This window comes from Cetorhinus maximus, chromosome 10 (genome assembly GCF_964194155.1).
Source record: "Cetorhinus maximus chromosome 10, sCetMax3.hap1.1, whole genome shotgun sequence".
NCBI lineage: Eukaryota > Metazoa > Chordata > Chondrichthyes > Lamniformes > Cetorhinidae > Cetorhinus > Cetorhinus maximus.
Genome location: NC_135888.1, coordinates 54,061,105 through 54,086,173, shown reverse-complemented (window position 1 = coordinate 54,086,173; position 25,069 = coordinate 54,061,105). Strand labels below are relative to the sequence as shown.

General features: G+C 42.9%; 1 protein-coding gene across 1 annotated transcript in view; it reads right to left on the bottom strand.

Moving 5' to 3' along the window:
* LOC144685323 (ran-binding protein 17-like) overlaps window positions 1–25,069 on the bottom strand; it is a 947,082-nt gene that overhangs the window by 709,388 nt on the left and 212,625 nt on the right. Inside the window, exon 13 of the mRNA XM_078549733.1 lies at window positions 19,896–20,001. Within this exon, the coding sequence (XP_078405859.1) occupies window positions 19,896–20,001 (106 nt within the window). The remainder of the gene's footprint in view (window positions 1–19,895; window positions 20,002–25,069) is intronic.

The following is a 25,069-nucleotide window of genomic DNA, read 5'->3' as shown; positions in this document are numbered from 1 at the left end:
TACACAAATAATTTGGAGGAAAATGTAACTGGGCTAATTAGTAAGTTTGCAGACGACACTAAGGTTGGAGGAGTTGCAGATAGTGAAGAGGATTGTCAAAGGATACAACGGGATATAGATCGGTTGGAGACTTGGGCGGAGAAATGGCAGATGGAGTTTAATCTGGACAAATGCGAGGTAATGCATTTTGGAAGGTCTAATACAGATAGGAATTATACAGTAAATGGCAGAACCCTTAAGTGCATCGATGGGCAGAGGGATCTGGTTGTACAGGTCCACAGGTCACTGAAAGTGGCAACGCAGGTGGATAAGGTAGTCATGAAGCCATATGGCATGCTTGCCTTCATCGGCAGGGGTATTGAGTATAAAAGCTGGGAAGTCATGCTGCAGCTGTATAGAACCTTGGTTAGGCCACACTTAGAATATTGTGTGCAATTCTGGTCGCCACATTACCAGAAGGATATGGAGGCGTTGGAGAGGGTGAAGAGGAGGTTTACCAGGATGCTGCCTGGTCTGGAGGTTATTAGCTATGAGGAGAGGTTGGAGAAACTCGGATTGTTCTCACTAGAGCGATGGAGATTGAGGGGCGACTTGATAGAAGTTTACAAAATTATGAGTGGACAGAGCAGATAGTCAGAAGCTTTTTCTCAGGGTGGAAGAGTCAATTACTAGGGGACATAGATTTAAGGTGAGAGGAGAAAACTTTAGAGGAGATGTGCGGGGCAAGTATTTTACGCAGAGGGTAGTGAGTGTCTGGAATTCACTGCCAGAGGAGGTGGTGGAAGCAGGTACGATAGTGGTGTTTAAGAGGCAGCTTGACAAATACATGGATAGGATGGGAATAGAGGGATACGGACCCCGGAAATGCAAAATGTTTTAGTTTGACAGGCAATATGATCAGCGCAGGCTTGGAGGGCCGAAGAGCCTGTTCCTGTGCTGTACTTTTCTTTGTTCTTTTTTCTTTTGTTCTTGAACACTGAACACAATTATTCATAAATGTAGCATAACTAGAGTTAATTTAATTTACTTCTCAATAATTGCTATTCAATTACTTCTCAATTACTATTTTGCTGGCCAAGACACAAAGGATCATCATCATAGTCAACATCAGAATTTGCAAATTGACATTAACAATGCCAAATATTACTCAATACCCAGAAATACATTTTGGGGAAAGTGAATTTCACATGACCTGCCAGTATCTATTATCGTGTCCATCAGGCTTTAACCGTAATTGGGAATTTTCTTTTTGTTGTAGCTTTCAGTTTGAGATGGCTATATATAAAGAAAAACACAAAATATGTATGAGGCCTAAGCGTTGGAGGATAAAACAGAAAGAAAATTTCTGAATGGGGTTGCCACCCACATGGCCTGCTCTGAAGCATTAGTCTTGCAGAATTGCAGTAGTAAGTAATCTTAAGCATGCCCCGAAGGGCAACCAGATCACACAGTTATGGCTCATTTTGTGAAAACTATAAATAAGGCAGAACTTTGTGTTTGGAGTTTGTCTAACTTTGCCTCTGACTATTCAGAGTTAGAGTGGGGAAAAACAAGAAATAAGATCAAAATCATTTGCAGATGTTACACTGAACGGCAGCTGGGCCGCCATTGAAAACTGAAAAGAATGCTTCCAGGAAATGTTTAGCAAAACACTGGCCCAAGACAGCAAGGTCTATATTTATAGCAAAAACAAAAACAGAAATACCTGGAAAAACTCAGCAGGTCTGGCAGCATCGGTGGAGAAAAGCACAGTTGACGTTTCGAGTCCTCATGACCCTTCAACTGAACTGATATTTATAGACTCGTTTTCCAAGTGTTTTTCTCATAACCCCACCTTGGAATAAAACTATGTCAACTGAAAGAAATTAAAAACCCAAACAATAGCAATAGATGCTGTAGTTTTCTTTCTCTCCATTTCTTACACGACACATGGAGTACAGTCTATGTTAACCGAGTGGAGGAAAACAAAAAATAAACCAGAGTTAAACTTGTCACCTGCTTAACCTTTCTAAATCATAGTAGTCTTCAGACAGAAGTAACATGTAATAAAAAAAGATAGTTATTCAAGGTAACTGTGGATTACTGCCAGCAGCTGACACCAATCTTCAGACTGGCAAGATATGCAGATGTAAATTCTAGAAAGTCATGTAATATTTCCATCTGTGACCATATTTCTAAAGGACTGAGCACTCAAAGAAGCTTTGATGGAAAAATGATCCTCGCTTGCTCGCTTGTCCTCACCGCTTATTGAGGGTATTTGCAATTAGAATACGTTTTACTTTGTATTTTACTAGCTTTTGCTTTACTTCAAAAGAAAGAATTCAGGTTAAAATCCAGGATGACAGCAGTGAACTGCCTCTTAATACGACTTTACACAGCAGTGTGCTATAAAAAAATTACAGCAAAAATATGACATCCTTCTCACCAGATTATAACATCAGCTCTACCTTAACTTTATATGAATATTTGTGGTATGGATCTCCACAAGTAAAAGATGCCATTTGTTTTGCTTAAAGCCAACACTGCATAAAGTGAATGAATAAAAACTGTGCCAAGAAAATTTCTAGAAGCAATCCAGGCATTGCTGAAAATTGGCAGCTAAGAAGTTCTGTTTTATTTTCACATCAGGTGTTTTGCCAAGTTAAGAAATTAATGAACACACACAGAAAAACTTTCAATTTAATGACAGCAGATCAATCTCTTCAACTCATATAAATAAGAATCTGCTTCTTCCTCCCTACATCCTGATAACAGAATAGCTTTCTTGGCATTGATTAACAAAATGTGGCGTCAAGGAAATACAACAGGAATAATTTCAATCTAACTGGAGAGTCAAATATAAGTATGATCGGCCTGCCTGTCATATGGAAATTACTGGAGTCTATTATGAAGGAGGTTACAGCAGAGCACTTAGAAAGTCTCATTGCAATCAGTGTCAATATGGTTTTGTGAGGGGGAAATCATGTTTGACTAATTTATTGGAGTTCTTTGAGGAAGTAACATGCAACATGAATAAAGGGGAACCTGTGGATGTGTTGTACTTAAGTTTACAGAAAGCGCTTGACAAGGTGCCACATCAAAGGTTACTACGCAAAATAAGAGCTCATGGTATGGGGGAGTGGGGGGTAACATGTTAGCATGGACAGAGAATTGGTTAGCTAACAGGAAACAGAGAGTAGGCATAACTGGGTCATTTTCGGGTTGACAGCGCGTGACGAGCTGAGTGCCACAGGGATCAGTGCTGGGGCCTTACCTATATACAACTTATATCAATGATTGGATGAAGGGACCAATGTATGGTTGCTTAAGTTGTTGATGGCACAAGATTGGTAGGAAAGTAAGCTGTGAAGAGGATAAAAGGAACCTGCAAAGGGACATAGATGGGTTAAGTGAGTGGACAAAAATTTAGCAGATGGAGTATTATGTGGGAAAATGTGAACTTGTCCACTTTGGCTGAAATAATAGAAAAGCAGCATATTAAAATGGAGAGAGATTATAGAACCTTAAGGGACAGAGGGATCTGGGTGTCCTAGCATATGAATCACAAAGAGTTAGCGTACACAGCAAGTGATTAGGAAGGCAAATGGAATTTTGATATTTATTGCAAGGGGAATGAAATATAAAAGTAGGGATGTTTTGCTGCAGTTGTACAGGGCAATGGCAAGACCACATCTGGAGTACTGTGTACAGTTTTGGTCTCCTTAATTAAGAAAGGATATAAATGCTTTAGCAGTTGAGAGAAGGTTCACACGACTGATACCTGCGTCTGTATCCATTGGAGTTTAGAAGAATCAGAAGTGATCTTACTGAAACATATCCTGAGGGAACTTGATGCTGAAAGGATGTTTCCCCTTATGGGAGAGACTAGAACTAGAGGACATAGCTTATAAATAAGGGGTCTCCATTTAATATGGAGAAAAGAGAAACAAGATGTACAAAGGGTTGAGAGAGACAGATAGCACCACAGTAAGGTATCAGGTGGGGTTAGAATAAAAGGGAATAATAAGTCTAAATTAGGTTTACAGTGCATGTATGTAAACAAAGGTTCAAAATACATGGAAATGGCAGGCAAATTTGACTTTGAAACCTCACAAATAGCCTGTGAAAAATCAAAAGCAGGGGTGAAAAATTCAAAATATTGAAATACATGTCACCCCTGCACATATTAGCTCACATTCTTGCTCCCCTGTAATCCAAACAGGGCTGAACAATTGCAGCCCCAGGCATCAGTGGGGGCAGAAAGATAAAGTAGAATTTGACTGGAGATGTAGCAAGCCTGGGAGAGACAGAATATGAGAGAAATTCCAATCACAGGTCTGTCTCTTCCATGCTCGCTACTCCAGCTCCTCCAATCACAGGCCGAAGAAAAGAAGTAGAAAAAGAAAAATGAGTAGGGTTGGGGAGCCAGCTGGAAACCCAGTAATGAGACCGGGAGCAAGCATGGGGGAGCTTCCTGCACCGAGAATGTCTCCATGAGCAGCAGCCAGTAGAGAGAAGTTCCATTCTATTTTAATCTTCCTCTAATCCTGTGGTGCTGGTGTGTGGGAGGCAATAACGAATGAGAAGAGGGTCGATAATGAGCTTAAATTACTAAAATTTGAAATTAAACAAGTTGTCAATTGGAGCCATCAGTTGCACATCATTTCCACTACTCTCTGAGCACTTGAAAAAAATTTTTAGTTTACTATATAGTTAATATAGCACCTTAACATAGTAAAATGTCCAAATCAGATGTAGTCCAAGCATAATGGGTGCCAAGACTAAGAAGACATGGAAGTTGAGGAAGAAGAGATGTAATGACACTGAGAAAGAGGCTGGTGGACACAAAAACTTCAGCAAACCATGTTTGTCTTTTAATCGTACAGACAGTTTGCAAAATTGTGAACAGCCTGAATATTCCATGAGAGATAAAAGATTCAATCTCACACATATATGTATGTACTCTTTGTATTTGGCATTTGTGCTATCTTATCTATCTAAAATAGGAAATGCCAAAAAATAATTCTACACAAATACAGAAGGTAATGTCATTATGAACATATGAATTAGGAGCTGGAGTAGGCCATTCGTCCCCTCAAGCCTGTTCCAGCATTCAATAAGATCATGGGTAATATGACTGTTGCCCCAACTCCACAGTCCACCTATCCCCAATAACCTTTGATTCTCTTGTTTGTCAAGAATCTATCTATCTCTGCCTTAAAAATATTCATTGACCCTGCTTCCAACACTCTCCGGGGAAAAGAGTTCCAAAGACTCACATGTTCTGAGAGAAAAAAAATTGTCCTCACGCCATCTTAAATGGGAGACCCCTTACTTTTAAATTATGTCCCCTAGTTCTAGTCTCCACCACAAGAGGAAACATCCACTCAGCATCCACCCTGTCAAGTCCCCTCAGGGTCTTATAGATTTCAATAAGGTCACCTCTCAATCTTCTAAAATCCAATAGATACAGGCACAGCCTGTCCAACATTTCCTCTTAAGATAACCCCCCCACCCACCCAACCCCTCATCCCAGGTATCAGTCATGTGAACCTTCTCTGAACTGCTTCTAACGCATTTATATCCTTTCTTAAATAAGGAGACCAAAACTGTACACAGTATTCCACATGTGGTCTCACCAACACCCTGCACAGTAGCAATGCCATGTACAACTACAGCAACCCTGTACAATGGTAGCGAGCTACATGACTACATTACCTCACAAAGGAGTTAGTGAAAATGAAAAAGAAGTGCGTGAAAACCAAATAGTAGCTCTAACAAAATTCAGCTAGGCAGTTTTTTTTCTCAAAAAGAGCTCTCACGAAAGAAATTATTTTGATCCCTGATGTAAATGCACAAAGTGGGGGAAAAAAGTGGTAAATGACATGTGCACCCCACAAATGCCTGGCAATGCCCACCTCCAGCAAGAAAGAATCTAACCATCTCTGGTATCACCGTTGCTGAATCTCTCACTATTAACATCCTGGGGCTTATCATTGACCAGAAACTGAACTGGACCAGCCAGACCACTTGCTGGAGGTGGTCGTTGCCAGGCACTTGTGTGGTGCACATGTCACTTACCACTTTTTCCCCCCATTTTGTGCGTTTACATCAGGAACCGAAATAATTTCTTTCTTGAGAGCTCTCTTTGAGAAAAAAAACTGCCTAGCTGAATTTTGTTAGAGCTACTATTTGGTTTTCACGCACTTCTTCTTCATTTTCACTAACTCCTTTGTTAGGTAATGTAGTCACGTCATTCCCTCCCATTGTACAGGGTGTTGCTGTAGTTGTACACAGCATTGCTACAGTTGTACAGGGTGTTGGTAAGACCACATCTGGAGTAAGGTGTACAGTTTTGCCATATAAATACTATGGCTACAAAAGCAGGTCAGAGGCTGGAAATTCTGCGGGGAGCAACTCTCCTCCTGCCTCCCCAAAGCGAGTCTACCATCTACAAGGCACAAGTCAGGAATGTGATGGAATACTCTCCACTTGCCTGAATGAGTGCAGTTCCAACAACACTCAAGAAGCTCGACAACATCCTAAAGCAGCCCACTTGATTGGCACCCCATCCACAACCTTAAATATTCAATCCCTCCACCACCGACAAACCCGACCAGCAGTTTGTATCATGTACTAGGTGCATCGCAGCAACGCACTAAGGTTGCTTTGACAGCACCTTCCAAACCTGTGACCTCGACCACCAAGAAGGACAAGGGCAACAGGTGCATGGGAACATCACTACCTGCATGTTCCCCTCCAAGCCACTCACATTCCTCACTTGGAACAATGTTGCCATTCTTTCACTGTCGCTGGGTCAAAATCCTGGAATGCTCTTCCTAACAGCACTGTGAGTATACCTACACAACATGGACTACAGCGGTTCAATAAGGCAACTCACCACCACCTTCTCAAGGACAATTAGGGGTGGCCAACAAATGTTGGGTAAATCCTGTGAAGAAATATTTAAAAAATAAGCTTAGTGAGCCATAGGCACAGATAACCACATGGAAGTGTGATGTTGTAGCAATAACAGAGAGCGGCTCAAAAAAGGGCAGGACTGGTTATTAAATATTCCTGGAAACAAGGTGTTCAGGAAAGTGTGAAGAACCCTATACTGAACTTTTTTTTTTAAGTTTGGATGTTTGGAACTCAGTTCCCAACAAACTTCGGAACTCCTGCATATGCGCCGACCGGGAAATGGCCACACACACGGAGTTCAGTGGTTCGCGTTCTTTAAGTCGAGGACTGGCCCTGTGTCTGCACAGAGGAGAGAGGGGAACGGCACAAAAAGGCAGGTCAGATGATCTGATACGGAGCACCTTCATCAATGGTGCCCCAGGGAGCAGGACACAGGATGGGGACAGGGAGAGGTCCCAAACCAGGGAGGGGAACAGGGAGAGGTAAAAAAAAAACAGTCCCAGACAAGAGATAAAAACCAAGGGACAGAAATAAGTTCCTTAAGTGAAGTTAAAGAAAGGATCAGAGTAATAGGCTTAAAATTCAAGAAAGAGCTGCAGGAAGCAGACTTTAAGCAAAGTGGGCACATGGGGAACCCTGAAGATTCGAGAAAGTCGCTGAAGGTTGGTGACTCCATTGGGGCAAAGGTACCGTTTTGGAGCAGTGGTGTTCTGCTTGGCACGGCCAAATATCTGAAATTGTGCTTGGAAGGTGAAGCTTGAGTGTACTCGGAGATTCAGTGGAAAGCAATCGCAGAAGGCAAGATTGAAATCATGCGAGGTAAGTCATTGCTAAAGCCGTCCAAGTGGGAGCAACTTTTGGAGAGAATTCTAAGGTAAGATTTCCAAATGTGGAATTTGGAAACCCTCATGAGAAAGACGAAATTTCAGTGATATGGGTTGGCTCACATCTGGGTGAGTTGTTGAGAAATCCACGGACTCTGTTTTGGTCTTATCTGCCATCTATTGTGTAGTGTGGTGTGTCCGACCAAAGTTCACCTGTTAATTCACATTAAGTACCTCATACTTACCCTGAATGTTAGAATATAAGATAGATATTGTAAATGGTTTTATCTTTCTGAATGTGTATAGTAAAGTTTATTTTTGTTTGTTCCAATCCCATGGAATCTTGTGGCTTTATTCACTTAGTAAGTCTCTTGACTGTCAAACTACATCTACTTTAAACAAAACGTCATTGGTTCCTAACCGGATCTCCCGCCGCGTCCCAGGGTCTGGCCAAGGATCATAACAAATGATAGGGAAGCAAAGAAAGGAGGAGGGATTGCAGTTTTGATTAAGGAGAGTATTACAATGCAGCAGAGAGAGGATGTCCTACAGGAGTCAAGGACAGAAGCTAGAAAAAATAAAGGAATTAATACATTGCTGGGTGTATTTTATAAGCCACCAATTTGTGAAAGATATAGATGAGCAAATTTGTTTGTGGATTTTAGGAAAGAAGTCGAAGTGGGCCATTCAAGGTTGGGGCCTGTGAGGTTGGAGGCCAAGGAGGGAAGATCTCCACAGGAGATGAGGCTGCAGGCGATGGTTTGGTGTTCAGTAGTGAGATCATGGTCCAGGTGTGGTAGGAACAAATGTCGGAGAATTGGCATTTGGCCTCTGTCCAGTAGAGGTTGGATCGCCAAGCAACAACAGCACCACCCTTGTCAACAGTTTTGATGGCAATGTTAAGATTAGACCTGAGAAAATGGAATGCTGTGAGTTCAGAGGGGGAGTGTGATTGAGGAGAGCAGAGAACGTGAGACATATGAACATCCGAATTAGGAGCAGCAGTAGGCCATGCAGCCTCTCCAGCCTGCTCAGCCATTCAATAAGATCATGGTTGACCTGACTGTAACCTCAACCACACATTCCTGCCTACTCCTGATAACCTTTCACCCTTTGTTAATCAAAAATCTATCTGGCTGTGCCTTAGAAATATTCAAAGATTCTGCTTCCACTGCCTTTTCAGGAAGAGAGTTCCAAAGAGTCTCAACCCTCAGAGAACAATTTTCTCCTCATCTGTCTTAAATGAGCAACTGCTTATTTTTAAACAGTGACCCCTAGTTCTACGTTCTCCCACAAGAGGAAACATCCTCTCCACACCCATTCTGTCAAGACCCCTCAGGATCCTAAAGCTTTCAATCAAGTCACTTCTTACTCTTCTAAACTCCAGTAGATTCAAGCCTAACCTGTCCAACCTTTCCTTATAAGACAACCTGCCCATTCCTGGTAAGTCTAGTAAGCCTTCTCTGAACTGCTTCTAACACATTTATATCTTTCCTTAAATAATGAGACCAGAACTGTACACAGTGCTCCAGATGTGGTCTCACCAGTGCCCTGTACAACTGAAGCATAGCCTCCCTATTTTTGTAATCAATTCCCCTCACAATAAATGATAACATTCTATTAGCTTTCCTAATTACTTGCTGTACCTGCATACTAGTCTTTTGTGATTCATACACTTAGACATCCAGATCCCTCTGAATCCCAGAGCTCGGCAATCTCTCACCATTTAGATAACGAGCCTCTTTTTATTCCTCCTGCCAAAATGGACGATTTTACATTTGCCCACATTATAATCTATTTTCCAGATCTTTGTCCACTCACTTAACCTATCTGTCCCTTTGTTGCCTCCTTATGTCCTCTTCACAATATACTTTCCTACCTACCTTTGTGTCATCAGCAAATTTAGCAACCATTCCTTCAGTCCCTTCATCCAAGTCATGTATATTTATATTAACCGTAAAAATTTGAGGCCCCAGCACTGATTCCTGTGGCGCACTACTTGTCACATCCTGCCAACCAGAAAAAGACTCATTTATGCCAACTCTCTGCTTCCTGTTTGTCTTCTATCCATGCCAATGTGTTATCCCCTACACCAAGAGCTTTTATTTTCCACAATAACCTTTGATGTGGCACTTTATCAAATGCCTTCTGAAAATCTAAGTACAGTACATCCACCATTCCCCTTTATCCACAGTGCATGTGACTCCTTCAAAGAACTCCATTAAGTTGATTGAACATGATTTCCCTTTCACAAAACCATGTTGACTCTGCCTGATTGCCTTGAATTTTTCTAAGTGCCCTGCTATAACATCTTTAATAATAGCTTTTAACATTTTCCCTATGACAGATGTTAAGCTAACCGGCCTGTTTTCTGTCTCCCTCCTTTTTTGAATAAAGGAGCTACATTTGCTATTTTCCAATCGAATGGAACCTTCTCTGAATAAAGGGAATTTTGGAAAATTAAAACCAAAGCATCAACTATCTCACTAGCCACTTCTTTCAAGACCTTAGGGTGAAGTCCATCTGGACCTGGGGATTTGTCAGCCCGCAGCCCAACAATTTGTACAATACCACTTCCCTGGTGGCTATAATTTTCCCGAGTTCCTCCGTCCCTTCCATTTCCTGATTTACAGCTATTTCTGGGATGTTACTTGTGTCCTCTATAGTCAAGACCAATGCAAAATACCTGTTTGATTCATCCGCCATCTCCCTGCTTTCCATTATCAATTCCCCAAATGAATTTTCTATAGGGAACAACACTCATTTCATCAACTCTTTTCTTATTTAAATATTTATGGAAACTCTTACAATCCGTCTTTACATTACTAGCTAGCTTTCTCTGGTACTCTAATTGTTGCCTCCTTATTAATATTTTTGTCATTCTTTGCTGTCCTTTATATGCTTTTATGTGCAATTATATGCTTTTTCTTAAGTCTGATACTGTCTTTAGGTTTTTTAATTAACCATGATTGTGGGCCCTCCCATTGGAATTTTTCTTTTTCCTTAGATTGTATCTATTCTTGGTGTTCGGAAAATCTCTTCAAATGTCCGTCACTGAACCTCTATTGACCTATCCCTTAACCTCATTTACCAGTTCACTTGAGCTAGCTCCACTTTTATACCCTCTTAATTGTCCTTATTTAAGTTTAAAATACTAGTCTTGGATGCACTCGTCCCTCGATCAAAATGAATGTAAAATTCAATCATATTATGATTGTTGCTATCTAGGGGTGCCTTCATTATGACGTTATCAATTAATCCTATCTTGTTGCACAAAACCAGGTCTAGTTTCGCCTGCACTTTGGTTGACTCCAGAACATACTGTTCTAAGAAACTATCCTGAAAACATTCTATGAACTCCTCATCTATGTTACCTTTGCACATCTGATTTTTTCCAGTCAATATATAGACTAAAATCCCCCATGATTATCACCATACAGACAATGTCACACCAGTAGCTCTGAATGAAAAGTTCCAGAGGATATGAGGCCAGAGGGAGGGGTCCACGTGGAGGGAGAATACAGTAAGTCCTAACTTAAAGCTGTAATTGCGTTGCTGAAAAGTGCAACTTTAACCGAAACAACTTTAAGCAAATCAGAAATCCCATTAAAACCAAGGTAAAAAGCTGTAGTTAGGTTCTATAGGGCCTTTCCTATCAGAGAAAAACATCAAAATATTATAAAAACAAAAAGCTAAAAGCTACTGCGGATGCTGGAAATCCAAAACAAAAACAGAATTACCTGGAAAAACTCAGCAGGTCTGGCAGCATCGGTGGAGAAGAAATCAGTTAACGTTTCGAGCCTTCACGGCCCTTCGGCAGAACTGAAGCATAGTTAGGAGAGGGGAGAAATATAAGCTGGTTTAAGGTGGGGGGGCGGGGGGAGAGAGAAGTTGAGGGTCTGGTGATTGTGGAGATAAGCAAGCAGTGATAGGAGCAGATAATCAAAAGATGTCACAGACAAAAGGATCAAAGAGGTGTTGAAGGTGGTGATATTTGTCTAAGAAAAGTGCTAATTAAGAATGGAAGACAGGACACTTAAAGTACAGATCTAGTGGGGGTGGGGTGGAAAGACTAACAAGGTTTTAGTTTTAGATTTAAAAATAATGGAAATAGGTGGGGAAAGAAGAATCTATATAAATTATTGGAAAAAAAGGGGGGAGGGGGGAGAAACGGGGTGGGGATGGGGGGAGGGGGAGTTTAAGATCTAAAGTTGTTGAATTCAATATTCAGCCCGGAAGGCTGTAAAGTGCCTAGTCGGAAGATGAGGTGCTGTTCCTCCAGTTTGCGTTGGGCTTCACTGGAACAATGCAGCAAGCCAAGGACAGACATGTGGGCAAGAGAACAGGGCGGAGTGTTAAAATGGCAAGCGACAGGGAGGTTTGGGTCTTTCTTGCGGACAGACCGCAGGTGTTCTGCAAAACGGTCGCCCAGTTTGCGTTTGGTCTCTCCAATGTAGAGGAGACCGCATTGGGAGCAACGAATGCAGTAGACTAAGTTAGGGGAAATGCAAGTGAAATGCTGCTTCACTTGAAAGGAGTGTTTGGGCCCTTGGACGGTGAGGAGAGAGGAAGTGAAGGGGCAGGTGTTGCATCTTCTGCGTGGGCATGGGGAGGTGCCATAGGTGGGGGTTGAGGAGTAGGGGGTGATGGAGGAGTGGACCAGGGTGTCCCGGAGGGAACGATCCCTACGGAATGCCGTCAGGGGGGGTGAAGGGAAGATGGGTTTGGTGGTGGCATCATGCTGGAGTTGGCGGAAATGGCGGAGGATGATCCTTTGAATGCGGAGGCTGGTGGGGTCCTTTTACCCACCTCCAATATTCTCCCTCCACTTGGACCCCTCCCTCTGGATTCTTACCTTCTCTTGATCTTTTCATTGAGAACTGTCGGCGTGACATTAGCTGTCTCAATTTCTCTGCTCCTCTCACCCATTCTAATCTGTCTCTCTCTGAACTCACTGCACTCCGTTCTCTCAGGTCCAACCCCAACATTGTCAGCAAACCCGCTGACAAGGGTGGTACTGTTGTTGTCTGGTGCATTGACCTCTACCTCGCGGAGGCTGAGCGTCAACTCGCAGACACTTCCTCCTACCTCTCCCTGGACCATGACCCCACCACAGAACATCAAGCCATTGTTTCCAGGACTGTCACTGACCTCATCTCCTCTGGAGATCTTCCTCCCACAGCTTCCAACTTGATAGTCGCCCAACCTCGGACGACCCGCTTCTACCTCCTACCCAAAATCCACAAACAGAACTGTCCTGGCAGACCGATCGTGTCAGCCTGTTCCTGCCCCACGGAACTCATTTCTCGTTATCTTGACTCCCTTCTCTCTCCCCTTGTCCAGTCCCTTCCCACCTACATCCGTGATTCCTCTGACACCTTACGTCACATCAACAATTTCCAGTTCCCTGGCCCCAACCGCTTCCTCTTCACCATGGATGTCCAATCCCTATACACCTCCATCCCCCACCAGGATGGTCTGAGGGCCCTTAGCTTCTTCCTCGAACAGAGGCCCGAACAATCCCCATCCACCACTACTCTCCTCCGTCTGGCTGAACTTGTTCTCACACTGAACAATTTCTCCTTTAACTCCTCTCACTTCCTCCAAATAAAAGGTGTGGCTATGGGTACCCACATGGGCCCCAGCTATGCCTGTCTCTTTATGGGGTATGTGGAACATTCCTTGTTCCAGTCCTACTCCGGCCCCCTCCCACAACTCTTTCTCCGGTACATCGATGATTACTTCGGTGCTGCTTCATGCTCTCGTCGGGACCTGGAAAAATTTATTAATTTTGCTTCCAATCTCCACCCCTCCATCATTTTCACATGGTCCATCTCTGACACTTCTCTTCCCTTCCTTGATCTCTCTGTCTCAATTTCTGATGATAGACTGTCCACCAATATCCATTACAAGCCTACCGACTCCCACAGATACCTCGACTACAGCTCCTCACACCCCGCTTCCTGTAAAGACTCCATCCCATTCTCTCAGTTCCTTCGCCTCCGTCGCATCTGTTCTGATGACGCTACCTTCAAAAACAGCTCCTCTGACATGTCCTCCTTCTTCCTTAACCGAGGTTTTCCATCCACGGTCGTTGACAGGGACCTCAACCGTGTCCAGCCCATATCCCGCGCATCCTCCCTCATGCCTTCTCCTCCCTCCCAGAAACATGATAGGGTCCCCCTTGTCCTCACTTATCACCCCACCAGCCTCCGCATTCAAAGGATCATCCTCCGCCATTTCCGCCAACTCCAGCATGATGCCACCACCAAACCCATCTTCCCTTCACCCCCCCTGACGGCATTCCGTAGGGATCGTTCCCTCCGGGACACCCTGGTCCACTCCTCCATCACCCCCTACTCCTCAACCCCCACCTATGGCACCTCCCCATGCCCACGCAGAAGATGCAACACCTGCCCCTTCACTTCCTCTCTCCTCACCGTCCAAGGGCCCAAACACTCCTTTCAAGTGAAGCAGCATTTCACTTGCATTTCCCCTAACTTAGTCTACTGCATTCGTTGCTCCCAATGCGGTCTCCTCTACATTGGAAAGACCAAACGCAAACTGGGCGACCGTTTTGCAGAACACCTGCGGTCTGTCCGCAAGAAAGACCCAAACCTCCCTGTCGCTTGCCATTTTAACACTCCGCCCTGTTCTCTTGCCCACATGTCTGTCCTTGGCTTGCTGCATTGTTCCAGTGAAGCCCAACGCAAACTGGAGGAACAGCACCTCATCTTCCGACTAGGCACTTTACAGCCTTCCGGGCTGAATATTGAATTCAACAACTTTAGATCTTAAACTCCCCCTCCCCCCATCCCCACCCCGTTTCTCCCCCCTCCCCCCTTTTTTTCCAATAATTTATATAGATTCTTCTTTCCCCACCTATTTCCATTATTTTTAAATCTAAAACTAAAACCTTGTTAGTCTTTCCACCCCACCCCCACTAGATCTGTACTTTAAGTGTCCTGTCTTCCATTCTTAATTAGCACTTTTCTTAGACAAATATCACCACCTTCAACACCTCTTTGATCCTTTTGTCTGTGACATCTTTTGATTATCTGCTCCTATCACTGCTTGCTTATCTCCACAATCACCAGACCCTCAACTTCTCTCTCCCCCCGCCCCCCCACCTTAAACCAGCTTATATTTCTCCCCTCTCCTAACTATGCTTCAGTTCTGCCGAAGGGCCGTGAAGGCTCGAAACGTTAACTGATTTCTTCTCCACCGATGCTGCCAGACCTGCTGAGTTTTTCCAGGTAATTCTGTTTTTGATCAAAATATTATACCCTGAAAGTTGAAATACTCTACATTGCGAAATTCCTATATGGATAAATAAAATAACTTTTAAAATAAAGTAAATGTAACAATATGAAAGAAATAGGCTAACTTTCTACTAACCTCCCACTCACTGCCTCTCGTGCTCACTGAATCTCCCGCTCCCTGACTCTCCTGGTCGTTGTGGACCCACCATCTCGCTGTCAAGCCTATAGTTCACAGCCTCTGTCGCTCCCTGTCCATCTTTCTCACTGCTGACCCTACAGTTCACAGCCTCTGTTACTCCCTGACCATCTATCTCGCTGTCAAGTCTACAGTTCACAGCCTCTGTTACTCCCTGACCATCCGCCGCGCTGCCGACCCTACAGTTCACAGCCTCTGCCGCTCCCTCACCCTCCCAGTATCGCTGCGGCCCCTTCCTCTTGCCGTACCTCCCATTTCCCGCCTCTCCCGCTCACTGCTTTTCTTTCCTGAACCCTCGCTATGAGCGAGGACTCTGGAAATGAGCAGTAAGCAGCAGGAAGAGCAGCTTAAACTTGCATGAGGTGAGCCACAAACTGGAGAGGCAGTAAAAGGGATCATCAGGGACTGGCAGAAGCCATGAACTGGAGGATCAGCAGTGAGCAGTGAGGGTTAGGGAGTTGCAGAGCCCACAAACTGGAGGGTCAGCAGCAAGAGGGGAGGTCAGGAAGCGGCAGAGGCCACGCATTGGAGGGTCGGCAGTGAGAAGGGGGGTCAGGGGGCATCAGGGACTGGTTGAAAATGGCACCGGTCAAGTCATGAGGCCCTATGGCAGAACTGGCGCGAAACAACTTTAAAACAAAACTTGAGATGCTAAACGAGAATAGGGGCCCCATTAACTGACCGGTGTTAAAATGAAACACCTTACAACTGGGCGACTTAAAACAAGGACTTACTGTACTGGACAGGAGGAAAGGGTCCATTGTGTGGAGGATGATTCCTTTACAAGGAAGTGAGCACGGAAGCAGTGGAGAAAGGAGCTCAGGGTCATAGAGAGCTGGAAACTCATTCAGGTGAGGACATAAGGGAATGAAGCTGAGGCCTTTGCTAAGGGCAGATCATTCAGGGTCAGAGAGGGGAAAGTGAATACACAGCAAGAGGTGAGATTGGAATACGGGGTGAGGTTAGAGGGATATGAAAGGAAAGAAATAACTAGAGTGATACTGGTACTCATAAGTTGTTAAAGCTGGCGACCATTCAAATCTGAAAGGAGGAACAAGGCTTTTTGTTAAAACATCAGTTGCGACAAAGGAAGAAATGAAACGTCGAATCAGGGCAGTTTTGAGATATAGTGAGTTGCTGCTGCTGAAGAAAGAAGTTGAGTGCATGCATGTGACAACTGGATAAGTAAAGAAACAAAAGATGTATCTAGTGGAGGTGAGAACGCCAGAATGATGAACAGCTTCCACACTCTGCTGCACTCTATTTCCAATTCCTGGTAATTACACAAGTGCAATGGCAGGAATACGCAAATAAGCCATGAATACAGTCACACAGGGTCTCCTCATCTTAGAAAAAGTAACTAAAACTCATCTCAAGAAAATCAGCCTACACATAAAACAGCCAGACATGGCCCACACACTTCCTTCGAGAAAAAACAAATAAAAGCTGTATTTTAGAAATCTATTTGTTTCTTTAACTCGTGGGGATCCATCAAGTAAACTCAGCTGTAACTGTAACTCATCTTAAAACATTTCTACTTCAATTTCAACAAAAGGAAAATGTTGAATCTGAGAAATTGGTTTTGGCAGGTTTAGATCCTTTCAACGAATTTGTCTGCTTAGTTTTGAAAACTCCAGTCCAGCTTTCCAAGTGATATGACTGGTTGTTAATTATAACCCAGTGAAAAGATGGTGTTTTCTTTGATGAAACACTAAAATGCTGACGAATGGATTGAAAAACTGACCACCTACCAAATATGCTGACAGTTTTCATGTATTTTTAGTTTTATGTGACAAGATTTGATAAACTTGGGCTTTACAATTTTGAAAGAGGGTAACATTTCCTCTCAAAATGACTTACCAATAATAATTTAGTATTGCTGGAAAAAGAGAGATTTTTTGTCGAAGCTCTTCGCCTTGCATGCATCAGGACAATTCGCAAGACCACCGGATGTAAAGGGAACAACAATTTATACTGTATGAGAAGAGAGTGCTAATTGGTTGGCAAGTGGATTCTGATTGGTAGAGGTGTTGCCATGGAGAATTCACCAGTTGATGGTGACTGACAGTTAACTGCCAAGCATTGCGTGAAATTTAAATCAGACAGCTTGACCATGATTGGTCAAGGGATTGCCCTGAGGAATAACCAGCGAATGGCTGTCACTTACTTTGTATAGCTGAAACAGGCGCAGTGCAAACATGTTCTTTCTGTCTGCAAAGAACAGGGCCCTGCGTATTAATATATGTAGCTTCCAGTACATGCAAATGTACCATACTGCAAGCCCGACTGACAATCTTAAATTGGTTGTCAGAATAATTCTTAGCACACTGAGGATTATTTAGCAAATGTTATCCATTTGCGGTACCACATCTAATGTTGGCCACTGTGCTTTGAGTTTTGCAAGCACGGGCTGGTTGGGTATGATCTGTAACTTGTCCGTTGAAAACAGAGGAAGGGGCATGCTGTTTGATACAATCCGCCAGTCTTTGGAATGTACGGCCTACATACCTAGCATCACACATAAATTTCCAATATGTGGATTATATGTTTGTTATAATTAAATCTGCAGCTGCATGTAATAATTTCATTGCATGTATTAATGGGCTCCATCCTGCACTCAAATTCATCTTTGAAAAGGAGCAGTCAAATCAACTCCCTTTCCTTGACATACTAATTAAGAAATCTACCAGGGGGGTCTCTACCACGGTCTAACGCAAGCCTACCTCCACTAGTCAATATATGCGTTAGGATTCTTGTAGTCCCACGCGCTAAAAGATTGGCCTAATCAGCAACCTAGTAAATAGGACCCGAGCCATTTGCTCACGATGCAAGCTTGATGCTGAAAAAGGGCGCAAAGGCATCCTGTGGGATAATAGCTAACCTGATCTTATGATTTCACGCTGTATATTGCACAAACTCATGACGAGCCTTAGGCCATCATTCTTGGCCCTGAGAAGTGCTCAAATTATCCTGGAAGGGCAAGGTATTTTAAAAATCTGAGCAACAGGTGAAGCTAGCTGTTTCATGCTGCTACTATGCTAATAGAGGAGGCGGTGGCATTGTCACTGGACTAGTAATCCAGAGACCCAGGGTAATGCTCTCGATGATTCGAGATGCGAGTAATGATTCGAACCCGGGTTCAAATCCCACCACGGCAGATGAAAATCTGGAATTAAAAAACAATCTGATGATGCCAATTGTCGTAAAAACCCATCTGGTTCACTAATGTCCTTTAGCGAAGGCAATCTGCTATCCTTACCTAGTCTGGCCTACATGTGACTCCAGACCCACAACAATGTGGTTGACTCTTAAAATGTCCTCTGAACATGGGCAATTAGGGATGGGCAATAAATGCTGGCCTAGCCAGTGGACAGTGACGCCCACGAATGAAATAAAGAAAAAAAAAGCAACACGAGTGGTATTCACCACTAACAGGATGCTGCCATCAAGCCAGACATTCTGACTAGCACACAAATGAGTAATGTGGTGTATGAATTTCAGTGGCAATGCGATGCTAGGTATGTAGGCCGTGCATCCCAAATACTGGCAGATTGTATTGAACAACATGTCCCTTCTGCTGTTCGCAACGGGCAAGTTACAGACCGTACCCAGCCAGTTCACACTTGCAAAACTCAAAATACGATGTCCAACATTAGATGTGATTCCGTGATTGGACAACATTTACTAAATAATCCTCAGTGTGCTAAGAATTACACTGAAAACCAATTTAAGGTAGTTAGACGGGCTTGCAGCATAGAGCGTTTGCGTGTACCGGAAGCTACATATATTGATTCACAGGGCCCTGTTCTTTGCAGACAGAAAGAACATGTACACACATTGCGCCTTTCTCAGCTATGGCAGCCATTCGCTGGTTCATTCCTCGGGGCAATGCCTTGACCAATCAGAGTTAAGCTGCCTGGTTTAAATTTCAAACAATGCTTGGTAGTTAACTGTCAACCACCATCACCTGGTGCATTCTCCATGGCAACACCTCTACCCCTTGCCAACCAATCAGCACTCTCTTTTCATACAGTATAAACTGTTGCTCCATTTACATTTGGTACACTTGTGGATTATCCAGATGAGTGCAAGATGAAAAGCTTCAACAAAAAAATCTCTTTTTTCAACAATACTCAAAGTTCTGTACCACCAACAACTATTAATAATATTTACATTTGAGGTTAGGTTACAGCAAGGTCCCACAAAGGGCAAATAAGATTAATTAGTACACAACTCTCTGGTTTACTTTGGATAATGACCAAAGAATCTTTAACATCCACCAGACAGGCCAGGCCTCAATTGAACATCTCAACTAAAACATGGCACCTCCAATGATATCGCACTCCATCAGTATGACACTAAATTATATTCCTTTCTGTACCCAGTCTTCAAACTTCTGAAGAGAGGTAACACTGATAACAACTAAGTGAGGTACAGTCAGCAGCTGCTGGCAATTGGTAAACATTCCTCGAATCAATGAAATCAGTCATTCTCTTAATTGAAACTGGCATTGGAAATCATCATCAAACATCACACAAAAATCAAAGAAACAAAAAGATCCTCTGAGTTTCTGATCCTTCTATTTGTGATCAAACAGTAACTAGAGACAAAGCTCTTGTCATGTATACTTCATACTATAAGATTCATACTTCATCATAAATTGCATTTCCAAGTGGTATAAAAATAGCATATTTCAAAAAAACTATGACTTACCGATAAACTATTTCTCCATCCATCGAGTCTTGTTCATCAGTACAAGTAAAAGTTAATCTGCCTCCAATTACAGCACCAACTATATACACCAACCAAGCCAAGCGACCTGAGGATATATAAAAAAACAAATGCTCAATCCCTTAATATTATAAAGGATATTTACCATAAAATTATTAAATACATTAAAAGGCTCTTTAACTATAAGGCCCAGACTGATCAACTGGACAACCATAGCTCTGACAGGCAACATATTTGGTGCAATTTATTTAGCTTCAATGGAATATGCCAAATTAAGACATCAGAGGCCCGACTAAAATTGAAAGCCTGGTCTTCAGCAAGCTGAAAACTTTAAGGTCCAGCACACTGCACCATTGTTAACTGGTTGGGTCCAATAAGAGAAAACTCACATGCAATTAATTTAAGTTTAGCTAACTTGAATGTGTTATGGTTCAGTATCTTTAGCCTAAGATCAATTCAGTTGTAAACTTTTTTTGGATTGCTCACTTTTGTGAAATGCATATTATGGTTATGGGTTATATGGTCAGGACCAGAAGTGGAACATGAACCCCTGACTTTTCACTCATGCAAGAGACTAGCTATAAAACCAAGTAAGGTAGAACTTGCAGTGACTTAAACATTAAAATGAAAGCAAAATACTGCACATGCAATAGTTCTAATTGAAGTCATATTTGACTTGAAACATTAACTCTATTTCTCTCATCACAGATGCTGCCAGAACTGAGTATTTCCGGTACTTTGTTTTTTTATAAGGTAGAACTTGCATTTATATGGCAATATTCTAGATACCCTAAACCACTTCACCGCTAATCAATTATTTTTGAAATGTGATAATTGCTCTAATGCACAGCAACCAATTTGGCACAGGAAGATCCCATAAAATTTGGTACGACGAATGACCACATCATATATTTTGGTAATATTATTTGACGGTTAGATGTTAGCAAGGACACTGTGAGAGCTCCCCTGCTGTTATTCAATTGACCTGAGAGGAAAGATTGAGCCTGGTGTTGGGTTCCTCCAACACGAAGAAGGAACCCAACACTGTATATTTTAAAACTTTACCCTTATTACTAGTTCTTATTTTAAATCTGGACTTTTCTGATGGCTCATCCTCCGTCAGGAAATTATCCTTAGCCGTCTTCAGAACAAAATAATTCTCTTATCAGCTTTGGGAATGTCACAGCTGTTTATGCCTAAGGAGCCCCTAACAGACCACCTGGGACTGTATAGACCAATTTCAAAGGGATCTACAGGAATGCCATTTACATTTGATAAGCCAACATTGCTAGGGGAGTCAGTGAGTCTGTTGAGACAATGGCTTCCTAAACGCCAGACCCTCAACACGAATGGCACCCCTTTCAACCTATAATGGCTGAGACATTATCAATCCTGAAAACAAAGCCAATTCTCGATGCTGGATAAACATCCTTTGTTGAAGTCACTGTGCAGAAGGAAGGTCACATGACCCAAGACTCTGGCCTTTTGAGCAGTTTAATATTACCTTTCTGAGCTGTGAAGCCAGTCTGCTGTTTAACATCCAACTGGCAGGCCACACAGAAGCAAACTCTGTCCAGGTTAGACCACTGGCCCATCTAACCTGACTCTACTAGAAGATTTCATAGCATCACCTACAGAGCTGACGCAATCTCTGCATGCCTACTTCATCTTGTGACATCAACACCACCTGAAAAGTGAACTTTAAAACACCAATCTCCAGCCAGCCAACCATCAAGTGCCTACGTGAAAGGCTGCCTCATTAGACTCTGACTTTGGGACTCTGGAACTCCCATGAACCAATATTCAGCCTTTTCTGTGGTCCTTGTACAGTAAACCTCCTTTTCTATAGCCCACCTTTACTGTGTGAATGCAGAGTGGAAAGTTGCGAACACTCCTTTTCACAGGTTTTTGAATGTGCAAAATAAATTAGCCTTCTTGAATCCTAACTCAAATTTGCTGTGAGGTTATTAGTGAAATTGGATCACACAAAAACCTAGGGGTTGGGAAAATACACCACCACTTATTCTTTAAAACAAATTCAAAACACCTTCCATTTACGGACAGGTAGTAAGAGGAAAACAGTGCTGTGTGAACTGACCCCCTCCTGTCCAAAACACTTGGGTTAATATCACATCTGAAAGATGGCACTTCTGACAGCAGCACTCCCTCAGAACTGCACTAGATTACGTGTTCAAGTCTCTGAAGTTGGACTTAAATCCACGACCTTCTGACTCAGAGATAAGAATAACACCACTAAACCAATACCGAAACCTGAAAGCTAATTAAAAGTACAAAAATAGAGAATAGAAGAGTGCTCACTCATGTGCACTTATTCTTCCATGTAGACCAAAATTCCAACTGGAATGCATGCCTTTCTTGACAGCACTTTCAAGAATCTCACAGATTCAAACAAGGTGGATAGCTTAGCAAAGCTACGACACCATTTGTTTCGCTCTCCTAGACATATTGCAAGAGAGATTGCCTTTTGCTCGATAGCTGATCTTTCTCTATCTCTCTACTGAGCTTATTTATCAATAAAACTATGGCTAGCCTTTCACTAAAGTCATATTATGCCTGTAGACTTGTTCTCCTTCCTGTAGTTAAGATCAGTTAGTAATGGCCAAATTAGCTGAGCCACACAGACCAGGAGTTTTGGGGTTCAATTTTCGATCTGTGCCACATTAGCTCATTTTAGCCTAGATGGCAGGTGGGTGCTGCAATTGATCTCTCGCTCCTCTGAGTTCAGAAGGAGAAAAATCAGACGAATCACTGCTCCAGATCTCAATCCAAAATTCCTTGCTGGGAAGTTCACACATATGGACATTAGGCAAGTGATGTGATTCCCCCACACCATGGTCAAAATTGACAAGCTCACAGGGGAACTCTGATCACTTAGGTGAGGTACTGCTGGGCATCAGAAGCAGCACTGGAGTGCTGCTTTATGCAGCATTAGAGTGCTTCAGTTGGAGTTTGGTGAGTGAGGGAGTTCAGTGAAAAGGGAAAGAGGTGATCCTTTAATTTTATACCTTTCCTCAGCCTCCAGTAGCTGGCTTTTACTTTGCTACAGATGATGCCCATAAAGCAGCAAGAGTTCAGAGAGAGAGACAAGGAGTTTACAGATAAAATCTAACCGGTGTCCCATAAGTTGATTGGTTCTTAAGAATAGGACTGGATGCTGGTGGATGGTGAGTACGGAACCTTAATTTTTAAAAAATATTTTCATAAAAATCTCATTTTGTTGTAGTTAGAATTTAACTGAAATCTACAGTTTAAATTCTAAAGTTCCCAGCCTTAAGCAGGGGTTTAACAAGGTCTCCACTGGATGAGCAGTTGGGCTTAGTTAATTAAAGAAGCAGCTGAAATTGGTTCCTCTATAACTGGGTCAGCTAGCCTTTGTCTTAGAAGCATATAAAGCCAGCCAACTTAGTGTGACTTAGAATAGCATGGTGGGAGTTGGGTGATTAAGGGAGTTTGGGGAAGAAGCAAAAGAGTTTCTTCTTGCTTTTGCTTTAGGCATTTGATAATGTGAGAGGTGCGGCGGCCTTAAAGAGTGAGGGGAACCATGCCAAAAATCAGAGCGGGACCCAGTGCGAGAGAAGTGGTGGTCTTGGTATTTTTACTGTCCTTAATATTCCTTAAATTAGAGGAATTAAAAGTAAAGGGAGTAATTTAAGAGTAAGTCATGATAGGGCAGCTCAACCATGGAATGCTCATCTTGTGTGATATGAGAAGTCAGGGGCACTTCCAGTGTCCAGGGTGACCACGTGTGCAGCAAGTGCCTCCAGCTGCAGCTACTCAAAATCCACGTTTCAGAGCTGGAGCTGGAGCTTCAGCTGGAGTCACTGTGGAGCATCCGCAAGGATAAGATCGTTATGGACAGCATTTAGAGTGAGGTGGTCACACCACAGGTAAAGAGTACACAGGCAGAAAGGGAATGGGTGATTGCCAGACAGAGTAAAAACACAAGGCAGGTAGTGCAGGAGTCCCCTGGGTCCATCTTCCTCTCCAACAGATTTTCCATTTTTGATACTGCTGAGCAGTTGGTTTCTCAGGGGAATGCAGTAAGAGCCAAGTCCGTGGTACCATGAGTGGCTCAGCTGCACAGGGTGGGGAGAAAAAAAAAGTGGGAGAGCAATAGTGATAGGGGATTCTATCTTAAGGGGAACAAATAGAATTTCTGTGGTCACAGACGTAACACCAGGATGATATATTGCCTCCCTGGTTCCAGGCTCAAGGATGTCACTGAGCAGCTGCAGGACTTTCTGAAGCGGGTGGGTGAACAGCCAGAAGTCGTGGTCCATATCGGTACCAATGACATAGATAAAAAGAGGATCAGGTCCTGAAAGCAGAATATAGGGAGCTAGGAAATAAATTAAAAAGCAGGACCTCAAAGGTAGTCATCTCAGGATTACACCCAATGCAAGGTCTGGAATAGGAGAACAGACCAGATAAATACATGGCTGGAGGGATGGTGTAGGAGAGACAGAATTAGATTCTTGAGGCATCAGGACCAATGGACAGGTTGCAGCCCAGCAGGACCGAGACCAATATCCTTGCAGAGCGTCCGCTAGTACTGTGGGGCAGGATTTAAACTAGAGTGGCAGGGGGATAGGAACCGGAGGTCGGAGACACAAGAGAGGGAAACAAAGATAGGAATGAAAGACATAAAAGTACAAAAGAAGTGGAAGGCAAAGGAAGCAAGGGCCAGCAGCAAATAGGGCCATAGTACAAAAAGATGTGTACAAATGCTAAAAAGACAAGTCTAAAGGCACTGTATCTGAATGCATGGAGCATTTGCAATAAGGTAGACAAATTAACAGCGTAAATAGATGTAAACGGAAACGATATGATTGCGATTACGGAGACATGGCTGCAGGATAACCAAGGCTGGGAACTTAATGGGGAGACAGTGGCATAGTAGTAATGTCACTGGATTAGTAATCCAGGGACCCAGGCTAATGATCTGGAGACATGGGTTCAAATCTCACCACTGCAGCTCGTGGAATTTGAATTTGATTAATAAATCTGGAATATAAAAATGAGTTCTCAATATGGTGACAATCAAACTATCATCAATTGTTGTAAAAACCCATCTGGTTCACTATTGTCCTTCAGGGAAGGAAATCTGCCATCCTTTCCTGGTCTGGCCTACATGT